This window comes from Nilaparvata lugens, chromosome 3 (genome assembly GCF_014356525.2).
Source record: "Nilaparvata lugens isolate BPH chromosome 3, ASM1435652v1, whole genome shotgun sequence".
Taxonomy (NCBI): domain Eukaryota; kingdom Metazoa; phylum Arthropoda; class Insecta; order Hemiptera; family Delphacidae; genus Nilaparvata; species Nilaparvata lugens.
This window is the reverse complement of record NC_052506.1, coordinates 25,644,871-25,659,406: the sequence shown is the minus strand read 5'-3', so window position 1 is coordinate 25,659,406 and position 14,536 is coordinate 25,644,871. Positions and strand designations below refer to the sequence as shown.

At 33.9% G+C, this 14,536-nt stretch overlaps 1 protein-coding gene across 1 annotated transcript in view; it reads left to right on the top strand.

The window, feature by feature from the left end:
* LOC111043785 (ankyrin repeat and BTB/POZ domain-containing protein 2) overlaps window positions 1-14,536 on the top strand; it is a 57,959-nt gene that overhangs the window by 1,021 nt on the left and 42,402 nt on the right. The window contains exon 2 of the mRNA XM_039423391.1: window positions 11,914-12,075. Coding sequence (XP_039279325.1) covers window positions 11,951-12,075 — 125 coding nt within the window. The 5' untranslated portion in view covers window positions 11,914-11,950. The remainder of the gene's footprint in view (window positions 1-11,913; window positions 12,076-14,536) is intronic.

Below are 14,536 nucleotides of genomic sequence, written 5' to 3'. Positions count from 1 at the left end.
ATCAACTTAATTATAAATGTCATCTCATAAACTTTAAAATGTCTAAATAAAAATTAGTATTTTGTATTAGTTTATGATAAATAAAACCAGAATGTTAAACACATTCTGCTTTATCATCAATAATAATATTAACAATTATTGTTGATTAAAGACGTTTGAAAGATGATTTGATAGTTTCATAGAAACTTTGTTTTTGCTTGTTTGCTTATTTATTTATAGTCAAAGACTAAAAAATGCAACCTTAAAGGTTTAGGAAAAAGTAAGCCGCGTTACTTATTTAGAATTTGAAAGAATCTTAAAAATGTTACCCAAATTAAAATTGATAAAGGTTTTTGAAGATGATCCGTGGTCTATAGTGTGTCCACGTTATAATAGCAGTAAAAAAAAGATAGGGGAACAGGGTTGCCAAATCTCTATTTTACTCCATTTTTCCACAGCTGTTACTCAATTCATCCCATTACATTTGATCTGATATTGGTTTTCATTTTCTTTGATTAAATAATCAATTTCATGTCAAATAAATTACATTTACCAATAAAGTATCCTTTTTCATAATTTGATTCAAAACTTACCCATTGGCTACATCGTATAAAAAAAACTACAGGTGGAGACAGTAACTTACACATACATTCGAGCTATTAAAAATTGAACTCGACCCTCACACCAATCCAAATATCCAATCATAGAAAAAATACTTACACCCGGTTGCACGAAGGTCTTTAACTTTTAATCCTGTTTAAATGACACGAGAACCAATCAGAGAAGCTTCTTTTCAAAAATCCTTCTCTGATTGGTTCTCTTGGAATTTAATTATGATAAAAATTCAACAGGCTTTTGTGCAACTGGGCCTAAGGATTGTTTTCTGTTGATTCAGACCTCATGACCTGCTGATATTACCTTGTACCTTCTCACTTGATCCCAATTTTCCAATGAATTTCCGTTCTTCTGAATAACATTGCTTCATATGGAAGTTTTCACACACTGGAAGACTGCAAATGTCTGTGATTACTATCTTCTACAAGAATCAGTAGTATTATTTTTCTGATCTGCTGAGCAGAAAGCAGACTATTGATACTCATTGGGAGCTCTCATACATTTACAGACCACCAATGTGTGAAAACTCCCATATTAATTGTATATTGTATTCTTGTTCTGTTCAGTGCTTATAGTGCAGAAATTAATTGGAAAACTGGGAGGCAAAAACCTGATCAGCAGGGCTTAATTTTATCTTTTTTTGTAACCAAAGGTGTGATTGGTCGGGGAGCTAGACTTTTTCTCTTCGATGCATGACCTTTAAATCTTAACTTATATTCCAGTCTATTTCTCAGTTTTTTTCTGAGACTGAACTGAAAATCTCAGATGAAAATTACTACTTGAACTTGAAGTAGTCCCCAAAATCCTAGCTTTTTTCACTATTGATCATCTATATCTTTCAAAATCACTGTGTATTCCCAAAACTCCTAGTTCAATACCGGTACTCAATGTGAATTAGTGATACAATTTTGAGTTTTGATTGAGTTTACGTAGTTTGGAGCAGACATAGGCCTATAGTTGAAAATCGCTGCTCAGTTAGTCGAGTAGCGTAGAGTTTAGTCGAAAATAAGTAGTTTTGAGAAAAATCCTGGTTGAAATATTGTTGCTCTGAGAGAATTGGACGAATAGTTTTGAGTTCAGGTCGAATAAAAATAGTCTTGAGTGATTTCCTTATTCAAAGTTGCTGCTCAAATTGAATTAATCAAGTAGTTTCAAGAAAATAATTCAATTGAAATCGTTGCCTAATGTTAATTAGTCAAATAGTCTTGAGTTGGATGAGTAGTTTTGAGTTTTGAGCAGACTATATGAGGTTCACGTTATAATGGCAGCATTGTCATCCTTGTCTATCATTCAACAAAGCAGATAGCGCTATCCTTTCCTAGTTCTGCAACGTTTTTCAACAATGTAGAAATATAATTGATTAATAAAATATTTAATCTCAATTATGAAAACTTATTATTTAATCATTGAAAAATATTATATTTTTTTATGAATAACATATAATTGATTATTGTAAACAAGAATGATTAGTTGATAATTAACACAGATATACCGGAATCAGCTATCCTCTTTAGATGACAGTGAATCGGCAACGGTGTTCTCCTATCTTTCTCCACTGCTATTATAACGTGGACCTCACTATAGTTGAAAATCTCTGCTGAAAGTGATTAGTATATTCGAGTAGCTTTGGGTTTTAATCTAGTATAAGAGTAGTTTTGAGCAGTGTAGAAGTTCTTTAGGTAACGATTTTTTCTGAACTTGGATATCTAGCGATTAGCCACATAATTTCGGAGCGAAGCGCCATCCTGTAGCCTAGTTGCCTGCGCATGCGCTAGTTTTAATTCATTACGCGCGCACACACACAACTTGTTTACTGACGAGCCAACTTGATAATGGGAGCAAGAGTGCGGCCCACTGCTGCTGTTTCAGAAAGAGTGATAGAGAGAGATTTGATATTTAAAATAGAGGGAACTAAGAGTGAGGAAGAGACAGAGAGATTAGATTAGAGTTCTTTATTCATTTCTTTTACAATAGAGAGAGAGAGAGAGAGAGAGAGATTTGATTTTATAAAATAGAGAGAAACGAGGGAACTAAGTGGCAGTGAGGGAGAGAAAGAAAGAGTAATTAGAGCGAGTGAGATTGAGAAAATGGGTAAGTGAAAGGAATAAGTAAGATGGGCCGAGTGGGTGAGTGAGTGAGACCATGTGAGCTAAGAAAGAAAGAGAGAGAGAGATTGATTGAGTACTTTATTTATGTAGATTACAATATATACTGGCTTACACACTTATATATACAATAGCTTACAATACAGCTAATCCAACGAATTTTACAAACTATGTAACATTTTTAAGAATGAAACATTTTTAATCTACTTAATTGCTCTAAAAATTCTACTGAACACAAACCGAAGATTCAATCTCAAAGATTTAAGGTTGAGATACAAATTGATAAGATTCACAGAGAAGAAAGAGTTCTTGTCTGTGAAAAGAGAAGTTTGTGTTAGATTACAATGTGTAAAAATGTGTATGATAGGATAAGTTTGAAACATAAAAGTCCATTTATAGTAATAGCCTAATAATAATGAAGCTTATTACTCCCAAAACTTTCTGTGTTATTGTGTAAGTGATGTTGTGCTAGATTTAGGCTACTGCTATATTGAATAAAAATGACTGGAGATATCGGTTTAAAAGCGATTTAAGAACAGGTCAATCTCTATTAAACTGTACTAGTATAGAGTTAGAGTTGCTAGAGATTGATACTGGTGTAAAAACCGAGACTAGTTGTCTCTAAATGTTTCAATAAGTATTAGTTGTTACAATTTCAAGTCTTTTTTATTCAATTACAGTACTGCCAAGTGCAAACATAGAAGAGTTATGATTGAAACAATATTTTAAAAATCTGGTGTGGCGCACTCACACAACTTTCCTTGCCGTTATGAAAATTCATCACCTGACGCTAGTGTTCCCGCGCATCTCAAGTCTACTATGCAAAGATCCAAGGACAGGACTATAACGCTGGAGACACTCGAGGTCTGCTAACTCTTCATAGTGAATGATTTAATAGAATCAACAGTTGCCAACAGTTTGCAATTGAAATAATAACATTTTCTCGAATTTCGAGCTTATTTTAAAATTTAGGTGAAAATGTTACTGAACATTAATTGAAGAGATTTTCATGCTCAATCTTTTCCATTTGGAATTTTTTGTTTAAATTGTATCTGAAGCCTGATAATTGAAAATCTAAAATCAAACTTTACCTAGATGGGGCGGAGCTCCTGAAATTTCTACAGATATGGGACTTGTGGCAGTTGATAAAGCTTAACAATGACTATTTTAGGTATAAATTTGATCAAAATCATTGGAGCCATTTTCGAGAAAATCGCGAAAAACCCTGTTTTTGACAACATTTTTGCCATTTTAGCCGCTATCTTGAATTGCATTTGATCGAAATTGTTTGTGTCGGATCCTTATAGGGAAAGGACCTTAAATTCCAAATTTCAAGTCATTCCGTTAATTGGGAGATGAGATATCGTGTACACAGACGCACATACACTCATACACACACACACACACACACACACACACACATACAGACCAATACCCAAAAAACACTTTTTTGGACTTAGGGGACCTCGAAACGTATAGAAATTTACAAATTGGGGTACCTTAATTTTTTTCGGAAAGCAATACTTTCCTTACCTATGGTAATAGGGCAAGGAAAGTAAAAATGATAGGATTCAATAAAGTAAAAGAGTAAGCAAAAAAAAGACACTATTCTGTTGTATCAAACAACGACGAGCAGTCAATTAAACAAACATTTTTGTGCGCTTACTGACTGGAGTACTTTCGGGCGTCAAGCGTACATTTTCAACTGAAAAAAATGAGTTTTATGTAGAGACAAACAGTGACTAATAGAAAGCAACCAAGAGAGTTTGTAGTAGATAAAGGAATGAGTGTAGAGATAAAAAGAGAGGGAGCGGGGGAGTGTGTGTGTTTGATTGACTGATTATATGCCTTTAGTAGGGCGGAGTTAGGACTCCAGGTCCTCTCTACCACACCACCCCACTGAGAGAATAAGAGAGAGTAACATTGCCAGGTCTGACAAAACCTATGGCGAACACTAATAATAATAATAATAATAATAATAATAATAATAATAATAATAATAATAATAATAATAATAATAATAATGATAATAATAATAATAATAATAATAATATAATAATAATAATAATAATAATAATAATAATAAACAAAATATAACACTTATAAATTAATTAAATACGATATAATGATACATAGTGAAAAATATTCCTTATAAGAAATAAGAAAGATATTCAGAGAGAGAGAGAGAGAGAGAGAAAGAGAGAGAAAGACAGATTAGATTGTATTTTTTCATGTAGATTACAATATTTGCTGGCTTAGGTCTATACAGTTCATTAATTCATAATACTGCATCGCATCTAACTTACAATATACTGTAGCAAACTCATCAATGAATGTTATAAATTATGAACCAAAGGGAGAGGAGAGAGAGAGTGTGAGATAGAGAGTAAATGAGAGAGAATTCAATTGAATAATTATTGCCTTTATTAAGGGCGGAGTTAGGACTCTAGGTCCTCTCTGCCACACAACTCAAGATTGTATAGTAGATAAAGGAATGAGTGTAGAGATGAAGAGAGAGAGAGAGAGAAGAGAGAGAGAGAGAGAGAGAGTAGATCTCCTGAGAATCTCTGCAGGTAAATAGCAGCTAAGAGAAGAGTAGTAGAGTGGGTCTATAGCAGCAGCCTACCAGCTGAAAACAGTAGCTGATAGCAGAATGATGCTCAGTGTGGAAGCTGGCTACCGTATTTCGTTCCGAGTGGCGTCAAAATAAATTTCAAATTAAAATTCTTTCAGACACTAATTTGAATTAGTGGGATCCGGGTGGGGCAGAGTGAAACGGGGGGGGGGATGGGTGAAAGAAAGGGTAAGGGTGAATTCTTGTGGACTGAGTCCTTGTTCGTGTGTTGAACTGGACCGGCTTCTGTGTGTGTGTGTACGTGTTGCTGTGATAACCATACGTGTATGCGCACATATATGTATGTACAGTATATAGACACAGCTGTGATGGCCCACATATCTCAACATACCTAACCAGATACCAAAGGGGCATTCTTGGTGATACAGCCACCTAGCTCCAGCATCCTACCTCGTTTTCTTCTTATTCTTCTCCTCCTTCTTTTTCTTCTCTTCCTTCTCATCTTCTGCATTCCTTTTTTCCTTCTTATGCCTTTATCTCGTCCTCCTCTGTATCCGTAACCCTTTTCTTCCTCTTCCTTCTCTCATCAATTATTGTATTCGTCCTAAATTTTCTCTTGTTCATCTCTTCTTTTCTCCCTCTTTCTTGGCACCGTTTTTCTTGATCGTATTCTTCTTGTACCTCATCTGTTCCAATAGCTACGTTTTATTTGTTCATTCATTTTTTCATCTTAATCGTTTTCTTCGTATTGTTCTCTAGTCCTTTCTTCTTGACCAACTTCTTCCGCTTGCCCCCTATCCTTAGTAGCCTTTCTCTCCCTCCACAACTTCATTCTCTCCTTCTTGTTCATCTTAATTTTTTACTTCGTATTCTTTTCATCCAACATCTTCCTCATTTCGTCTGTCCTCAAAAAACATTCTTTCTCTCCCGGCTCATTTTCCTTCTCTCCTTCTTGTTATTATCAGCCTTATTTAACTTGCCTTATCACTCTTCTTCCTTTCCTCCTTAATACAATTCCTACTTCATCATCTTGATATTATTCTTCTCAGAATATCATACTTCTCAAAATATTACTTCAAAAATAATTGAGAGTAAATCAGCAGACTACACAATAATTAACATCATAATCGACACTACCATTTCAAAATTTACTTATTTTTGTAATACAATGGCGTTTATGATTTCAGAACAAGTATTCTGTTCCTTCATCCTCTTATCATTCATCTGTCGTACTTCCTTTCTCCTCTAGAATCCATTGTTTTTATTGGATAGAGCAAACAATACAATAGTTTTATGGCTATTTCCTTTATAGTATTCACCCTTTCTTTTGATCTCATTTGTATTTACTTGATTTTCCTCCTCCACCTCTCATTCTACTCCCCCTATACTTCCCTTCTTGTGCCTTTATCGTCCTCCTCTGTATCCGTAACCCTTTTCTTCCTTTTCCTTCTATACTGTATTTCTCATTCACTTTTAAACAATACTACTCACAATCACAAGTATCTGTCATCTTCTGTTCTCTCACAAGTGCTTATTCTTTTTCTCCTTTATTCTTTTAATCTCCGTATTTCACTCCTCCTTCTCTCGTTATATCTCCTCCTATACTACTATACTAGCCTACTCCTCATCAGCATATCTTCCTTCTCCATCTACTTTTTTCGTCACTTATATTAAATTTTTGGTTTCTCTCTAGTTCATCCAATCTGAGCGCACATCAGCTAACACCTCTTTTTTCTTCACATTCCTCCTTGTTCGTTATCTCTTCTTCCTTAGCTATTATTTCGTGCCTCATGGTTGCTTCCTCATCAATTTGTCTCTTGCCTCTTGTCACCTATATTGTTAGGCTCGGTATTTATTAAGATTCGTGTAATATCTGAGAGCATTTTCAATAATATTGATTATCTGTCGTTTTTGGGAGTCTCTTTCGAACTTTGTGGACAAACCTCATACATTGTTTCGATCATCTTGTCTTTTTTCAATTTCAACTTGCCTCTCGATCTTTGTGGACTTGTCCCCAACTTGATACATCCACTAAGTAGAAGTACATCCTTCTCTGCGATACATCTCAAATCAACACTTGCATTGCCTTTCATCTTGCCTTATTTCAATCTCGACGTGCCTCTCACTCAAATGGACCCTACGCAGCTCCCACATCTTACCTATTCATCGTCTTGATAATTTTGCCTTGCCTCATGCCACTTTCAAGTTGCCTTTTGTTCGTTCGACATAAACCCCTCACAGCCTTATGATTGTTGTCTTGACTGTTGTCTCAATCCTTGTTTTGTCTATAGTAAGATACCCGTTATAAAGTCATCAACTGATAAAAATTAGTTTACTTTCCTTGTCTGACATTAGACATAACAGATTACTAGATCCTCTTCTAGCCCCACATCATTGCCAAATCGTTTGTAGGCTATGAAGAAATATAATAAATTACCAGAGTGTTTAATCTTAATTATTAAATTGTATTATTAAATCATAGAAAGATATACAGGATGTTTCATAAGTAGTGTCGAACATTTTAGGGTATTGTTCCTGGATGATAGGAGACTACAAATAATGTCGTATTTGAAGTGTCCAAAACTCAGCGGTTATCCTTATAGCTGCCATTTTGTTTTTTCACTTCAGAAAATTTTTATCTGATAAAATCTTGATAAAATTGCTAACTTTTTTGTTTTTTGTAAATTTTCTGTAAAGGGAACGGTTTTCGTGAAATTTACCATCAAAAATTCAAAATGGCCGCCATTTTGTAATTTTGTACATCGAAAATTTTTCATTCCATTTCTTAAAGTTGAGTCTTCATAATATGAATATTTATGCCAAATTTCAGATTAATAAAACATTTCGTTCTAGAGATAAAAATTCCTAAGTGAAAAAAACAAAATGGCAGCTATAAGGATAACCGCTGAGTTTTGGACACTTCAAATACGTTATTTGTAGTCTCCTATAATCCAGGAATAATACCCTAAAATATTCGACACTACTTCTGAAACACTCTGTATCTATTATACTTGAGATAAAATTAACAAGAATCAATAATAATTGTTATATCAAACTATTATACCGGGATGACATGGATCACAACTATTAGTTGTGAAAAAGGAGATTGGCAATCAATGCCGCCCTATCATTTCCACTGACATTATAACGTGAATTTCATTTTAGATCCCATGCATCATGCTATACTTCCAACTGTTTCCTACCTCTCTCATATCCATAGCGGTCCTTTCGCAGCCTCCATTAATTAAATCTATAGTGAAATTCACTAAAAACTGTCAGCATTTCTTGTAAACAGTGTCAAAGCTTCCCATTCATCCAATGCTGACAGTGTTCAAGTGAATCACACGAAGAAGGCGGTATTCCTTCAAACTGCTGTCAGCATTCCTGGTAAACAACACTAATATTCCCCCATTCATCCAATGCTGACAGTTTATAGTGAATTATACGAAAGCGGCATTCATTCAAACTGTCATTATTCCTGGTAAACAACATCAATGTTTCCCCATTGAACCAATACTGACTGTTCAGAGTGAATCGCACTAGGCAGCATTCCAGTGACACGTTGGCCAAGTCCTCTGCACCATACATCTCTTGATATCTATAGGTATAATACTGTATATCCAATAGGTAGAGTGGTATGCTGTACTCCCGTGTTACGGCCCTGCTCTGCGGCTGCTCTGCTGATGTAACGTAACCAGTCAGCAAGTAGGCAAGCAAGCACCTTCCAGGGTTCCATTACTTCGTTTCTCTGTCTTTCATTCCTTTCAGACCTCTTTATCTTGTCCAGAATTCTTATGCCGTTTAGTTCTCTCATTCATCTCTGAACTGTTTTATACTCTATCTAAATCAGTCTCTTATCTCTCTTGTTTATCCCTTTTATCTCTCATCTCAAATTGTTTGAATAAACCAGTGGTTTTGACATTATCAAGTAGTATTATCTCTCTTATAAGTTCTCTCTCACCTTTTTATAAGTTCTCCCTCATCTCTTATCTCAAATTGTTTGAATAAACCAGTCTTTTTGACAATATAAAGTCGTTTTCATTTAATATGTTTATTTACCATAACATCACCTCCACAACAACACAGAAAGTTATCTCTTATCTCATCCAAAAATGACATTTTCTTTAGTATTCTTGTTCAGATTAGAACCCCGATCTCCTTTAGTTCTCTATTCAACTCAGTAAACACTTAATTCGATCAGAAATATTACGTTCAAAACTTTTTTTCCACTAGAACTCTCATCGTCTTAATCTTATCTTCATCAGTGAACTCTTTTATCGATCAGAAATTTCTCATTGAAAATTCCAATTCAATTCAGATATCTTCTATTTTCTGGAAAATATAATCTCACTCGGTTTTCTGTTGAAATCCCCCTGTTCATTTTACGTCTTTGGTTGTAATATAAATGCAATATTAATATTAAAAGCATTGGACCCTGTTTTAATTAGTGATCTATTATGTAAACAATGCTGTGAAATAAGGGGAAAAGTATAATAATTCGAAGAATATTTCAATTCTTATCAAGAAATAGATAGGTTATGTGAGATAAAAAACCTGAAAAAATACCGGAAATATTCCAGTTCTTATCTAGGAACACATTACTTGAGATGACAATGATAACATAAACCAAAAACTAGAATCAGTTCGGTAATGACCAAGTAGTAGTGAAGTAATTTAGATTCGATGAGGTTTCTTCATTTAAGTAGATTGAAAATTGTCAAAGATTTCAGTTTATCATAATTACGAAAATGAAGAAATATTCAATGAAATCACACATTTCGAACGGAATAGATGTATATTTTAACTGTAAGAAAAAAATTATTTCTTCATGATCATATTATATTGTATTGTAGGCTATGTACATAAATCACTTGGAGTTTGAACACATTTTCATCTTCGAAAATAATTAATGATATATTCTCAATTAACACTATAGTGAGGTCCACGTTATAATGACAGTATTTGTTCAACTTTGGTGTTGCTATCCTTGTCTATCATTCGACAAAGCCGGTGGTACTATCCTTTTCCAGGTCCACAACGATGACAATTATGTTTTTGACAGTGTAGAAATATAATTCTACACTATAGACCTCACTATAGACTCGAAGTTGTAGAATGCGATAGTGGGACAGAAAAAACGAATGAGAATGACAGACCAATCACGACAAAATCCATATTTGACCACTCCTCTAAGCTTCGGCCGCTCTTTCCTGATTGGTCGACAGTTGATGCTGACGGCAGATGGCAGTAGGTACTGGGCCACTAAAAGCCTTTCCTATCTCTTTTTTCACGCAGATGGCAGTAGTAACAGGATGAAAAACTTTGAAATTGGCATTCGAAAGTAGTTAATTTGATAAGGAACTTTTTGAAACATTTGTGATTTGTTTGAAAATAGTACCTCGTCAAGCTGGACTTTTTAAATAAGACAGAGGCTACACGTCCGTCAAGACGTAGGCCTACACCGATATTGGTGTCCATCAATTGATTAGAATTGCAATATTTCATTTTAAACTTTGCAATCTTATGCTTTCTGATGCAGCAAACATGGATCTGGCGTCAGAATTGCAAAATTCTAAACCGTTTCGGAGATATCAACGTTTTCTCTTCGACACTTCGCAATATTCCATTTAAACTTTACAATCTTATGCTTTTTGATGCAAGAAACACGGATCTGGCGTCAGAATAGTATCTTATAGGTAGTTGACGGACACCTAAATCGGCGTACGTCTTGGCGGACGTCTAGCCACTTCGTTTAGATAACGTCTCAGAAGAAAGTTCTCGAAAGAAGGTTAAGTTTGATACAAACCCTATCGAGTGTGTGTGAGTAGGAATTTACCCAAAATTACGAACAAAGTGGTATTTTCCCCGGAAACGTTTCTAGTATTTCTAATTGTACTGCTGACTATTTTTGACTTGAATATTTATTGATAATTCTTCTCAATAGCTCACTTCATCTATCAAATATATCTAATAAAATACGTTAGCACAATATATTGTTTCGATGCCAAATTTAAACATGACCGCTTTACATTTACATTTACTCAGCTACGGCTTTACTCATCGGTAAAGGCTTTACTCATCGGCTACGGCTTTACTCATCAGGAACATCGAGCATGTTCCCTGAAATCTGAAATAATTGATACAGTATCACAGTGATGGTTGTCGAATTTCATGTCTAACCCAATAATTAATAAATGAAAAATGAAATATTCGAAAATCTCATGACGAACTATTATAGTGAGAATCACTTCAAACTGTCAGCACTACTAATAAATGAGATCAATACAACCCATTCAATCAATGCTGACAGTTTAAAATGTCAATTCTGTCAATAGTGCCAAATTAAACCAATTTAAAAGGCTGTGCGAGCGGGTGAAAATAACATTTTATTGATGATATTTTTTGAATTTTAAAGAAATTAGAAAGAAAATTAGAAAATAAAGACATTATTCAGGAAATTCTTTCCATTCAACAAATGCTAACAGAACAGTTTAAAATGAATCTCACTAGATATTGAGAGTTTCAACTACTGTAGTTACGTTTTCGTCTGTGAATTTTAGTCGCATAGACTTTGTGATAGTATTACCTGTTACCGTATATATATCGACCTTCTGATGATATTTTTGGGATATTTTTCAGATGAAAAGGAGGGTGTGATAATGTGAGAGAGAGGGAGATGGCAACAAGCCCCCCGATCCAACAGATGTTGACGCATCCTGTGCCGGAGTTCAGAGACGCCACCGACCACTACCGCAGTCCCATCGAGGCCAGTCATGAGATTCTGCGCCCCAAACCGAGGAGGTCAGTCCAAACAATATCTCAAACAAAGGTTTCATTCTGTAAAGAGTTTCATGAACTTTACTCTTTACTCTTTTGTTTGATACTTGAATTCTTGAATACTTTTTGAACAATAAAATTATTCAGGAAATACAGAGCTATTCCAGTGGCCCCACTAAAAATTTTCAGTGTACAGTATACAATATACAGTAGACAGTATACAGTATACAGTATACAGTATACAGTAGAAATCCAAATATCTGAACTCTATATGGAATTTCCGCGAATTTCATATATGTTCAAAAAGCATAACACTTTTCTAGGCTAGTATAATTTATACAGTAAAGTATTTCAAATTGGCTATAATTGAAGTAAATAATTTCATAGTATATATTTATTTACGGTATTTGTTCTAAATTTCCCGTTTTTTGTGAAACTCCACTTATCCCTATATTTGATTAACCGAGTGGGGTTCGGTACCATTTAAATCGGATAATTGGAGTTCTACTGTACTTTTATATAGATAATATCATGAGACTGCGGCCGAAACCGAGAAGGTAACAAAGAGGATTCAGTATTTTGGAAAACGTTTTTATCATAATATATAAAGAATTTTGAACTTGAAAAAGGGCCAACTAAATTTGTCGTATTTTTAATAAATATGACCCAAATCAAGCAAGAATGGATGGGCCTAATCATATTCATACTATAATGTATGTTAATATTCTTTTTTTAATATAGACTTTATAAATTCCAAGTTATAATAATTATTCAGAACTGTTTTTTGACACTTGGACTCGTCAGATTTTCGTATTTTTTATGTTCAATTCTCAATTCATGAATAAACAAAGTAATTGTGTTTTTGAATTGAGACGGAAAAATACTATTAGAAATACGGGTTTGATATGATTTGAATATTTGATCGAATATTCACTGCTTGAACTAAAGAGTTTTCCCCATTTGTTGTAGGGCATTCAATTTTCCATTTTTCCATCCATTCAGATATTTTTATCCATCCTGTATTTTCACCCACACGGGACGGGGTAGGAAAATTATGTTTGACGCATCATCACGTCTGAACTACTGGACTGATTAACTTGAAATGTTGCACATTGATTTTTAATTAACTGATTAAAATTAACTGAATACAATAACATAACTGAACATAACTGAATACAATAAAATAACTGATACAAATCTTTAATTAAATAAATTGATTTTGATGGTTTTTGGCCTATTTTCAATTCTTCAAAATTTCATTAGGTACGTCATGTTTTCAGTTTGTCAATTTTTAAAATAGACCCTTGCGGAGCACGGGTCTTCTGCTAGTTTATAAAACTGGGATCAGTGTTATAAAAGTGCGGCGTTTTGAAGACACAGTATGTTGTTATGAGGCTAAAGAAAGTGGTGAGAGAATTGTTTATGCCCGAGCTTTATATGTCATTTTTCTCATGCATTGTCCGTTGTATGCTGCTGGGAACCGAAAGGCACGCATCACTTTCACCTCTCGAAAATTGGGATTCTCTGCTGCCCGATTATCACTTTCTGCTAATGAATCATGAATTCATGAATTGAAACCCATGTGTGTAAGTGTTTCCTGTAGAATGCTAGAGATCATTAGGACTGATACCGCATGAAAATTCTAGTCATTTCTTGAATTTTCGAGTGCTGGTTGATTGTTTAAAACATTATTCAAGGGATGAATGGTACAATAAAGAGAAGATTATGAACTACATTGGTTATAGTGTAGTTGATATTGCTATATTTATGTTATTGAAATAATGATAGAACAATAGTATAATAAAATGTAAGATACGAAGACGTTTATTTTTATAATATTCATCCTTGGAATAATTCTACAGCATACTAGGAGTTTAAGCTTGAAATTGAGTTCCGTTTTTTCAATAACATGGCTTTGAATTAGTCTTGAAATAAATTTTATAATCGTACGGAAAATCAATCTCCCTCCGTCAGGATAAATGAATATTACATAAATATTTTATGAATTATAATAAACTTAAAGTTTCCAACAAACAGTAATAGATTTTACCCTGCTTGAAATGATAATAAAACTGTATTGAAATCTTGATCTAAACCAAACTTACAATCGTTCTATGAATAATTATTTGCTGCTCCCTACTCCCATCTATTCATATCATGATTGATACTACTTATTACATTATTACTAGAAAAGACACAATCGAATTTATTCTAAATTTTCTCAAATTGAATATCAATAAAATTGTACAGTGAAAACAATATAAAAGAACAGTAACGTTTTAAAGCAATGTAAAATGAGGATTTCAAGAGAAACTAAATACAAAGAAATCAAATACATAGCAATGAATATGATTGATAATTCATCAATCATATTACATAGTACAAAATCATTATTACAATAGTTGCTTGCTTCCATTCAATTTTATCGATGAGTTGCTACAACATTTAAATTTGTCAAGTTGGAACTTAACGAATGAAGAGTATA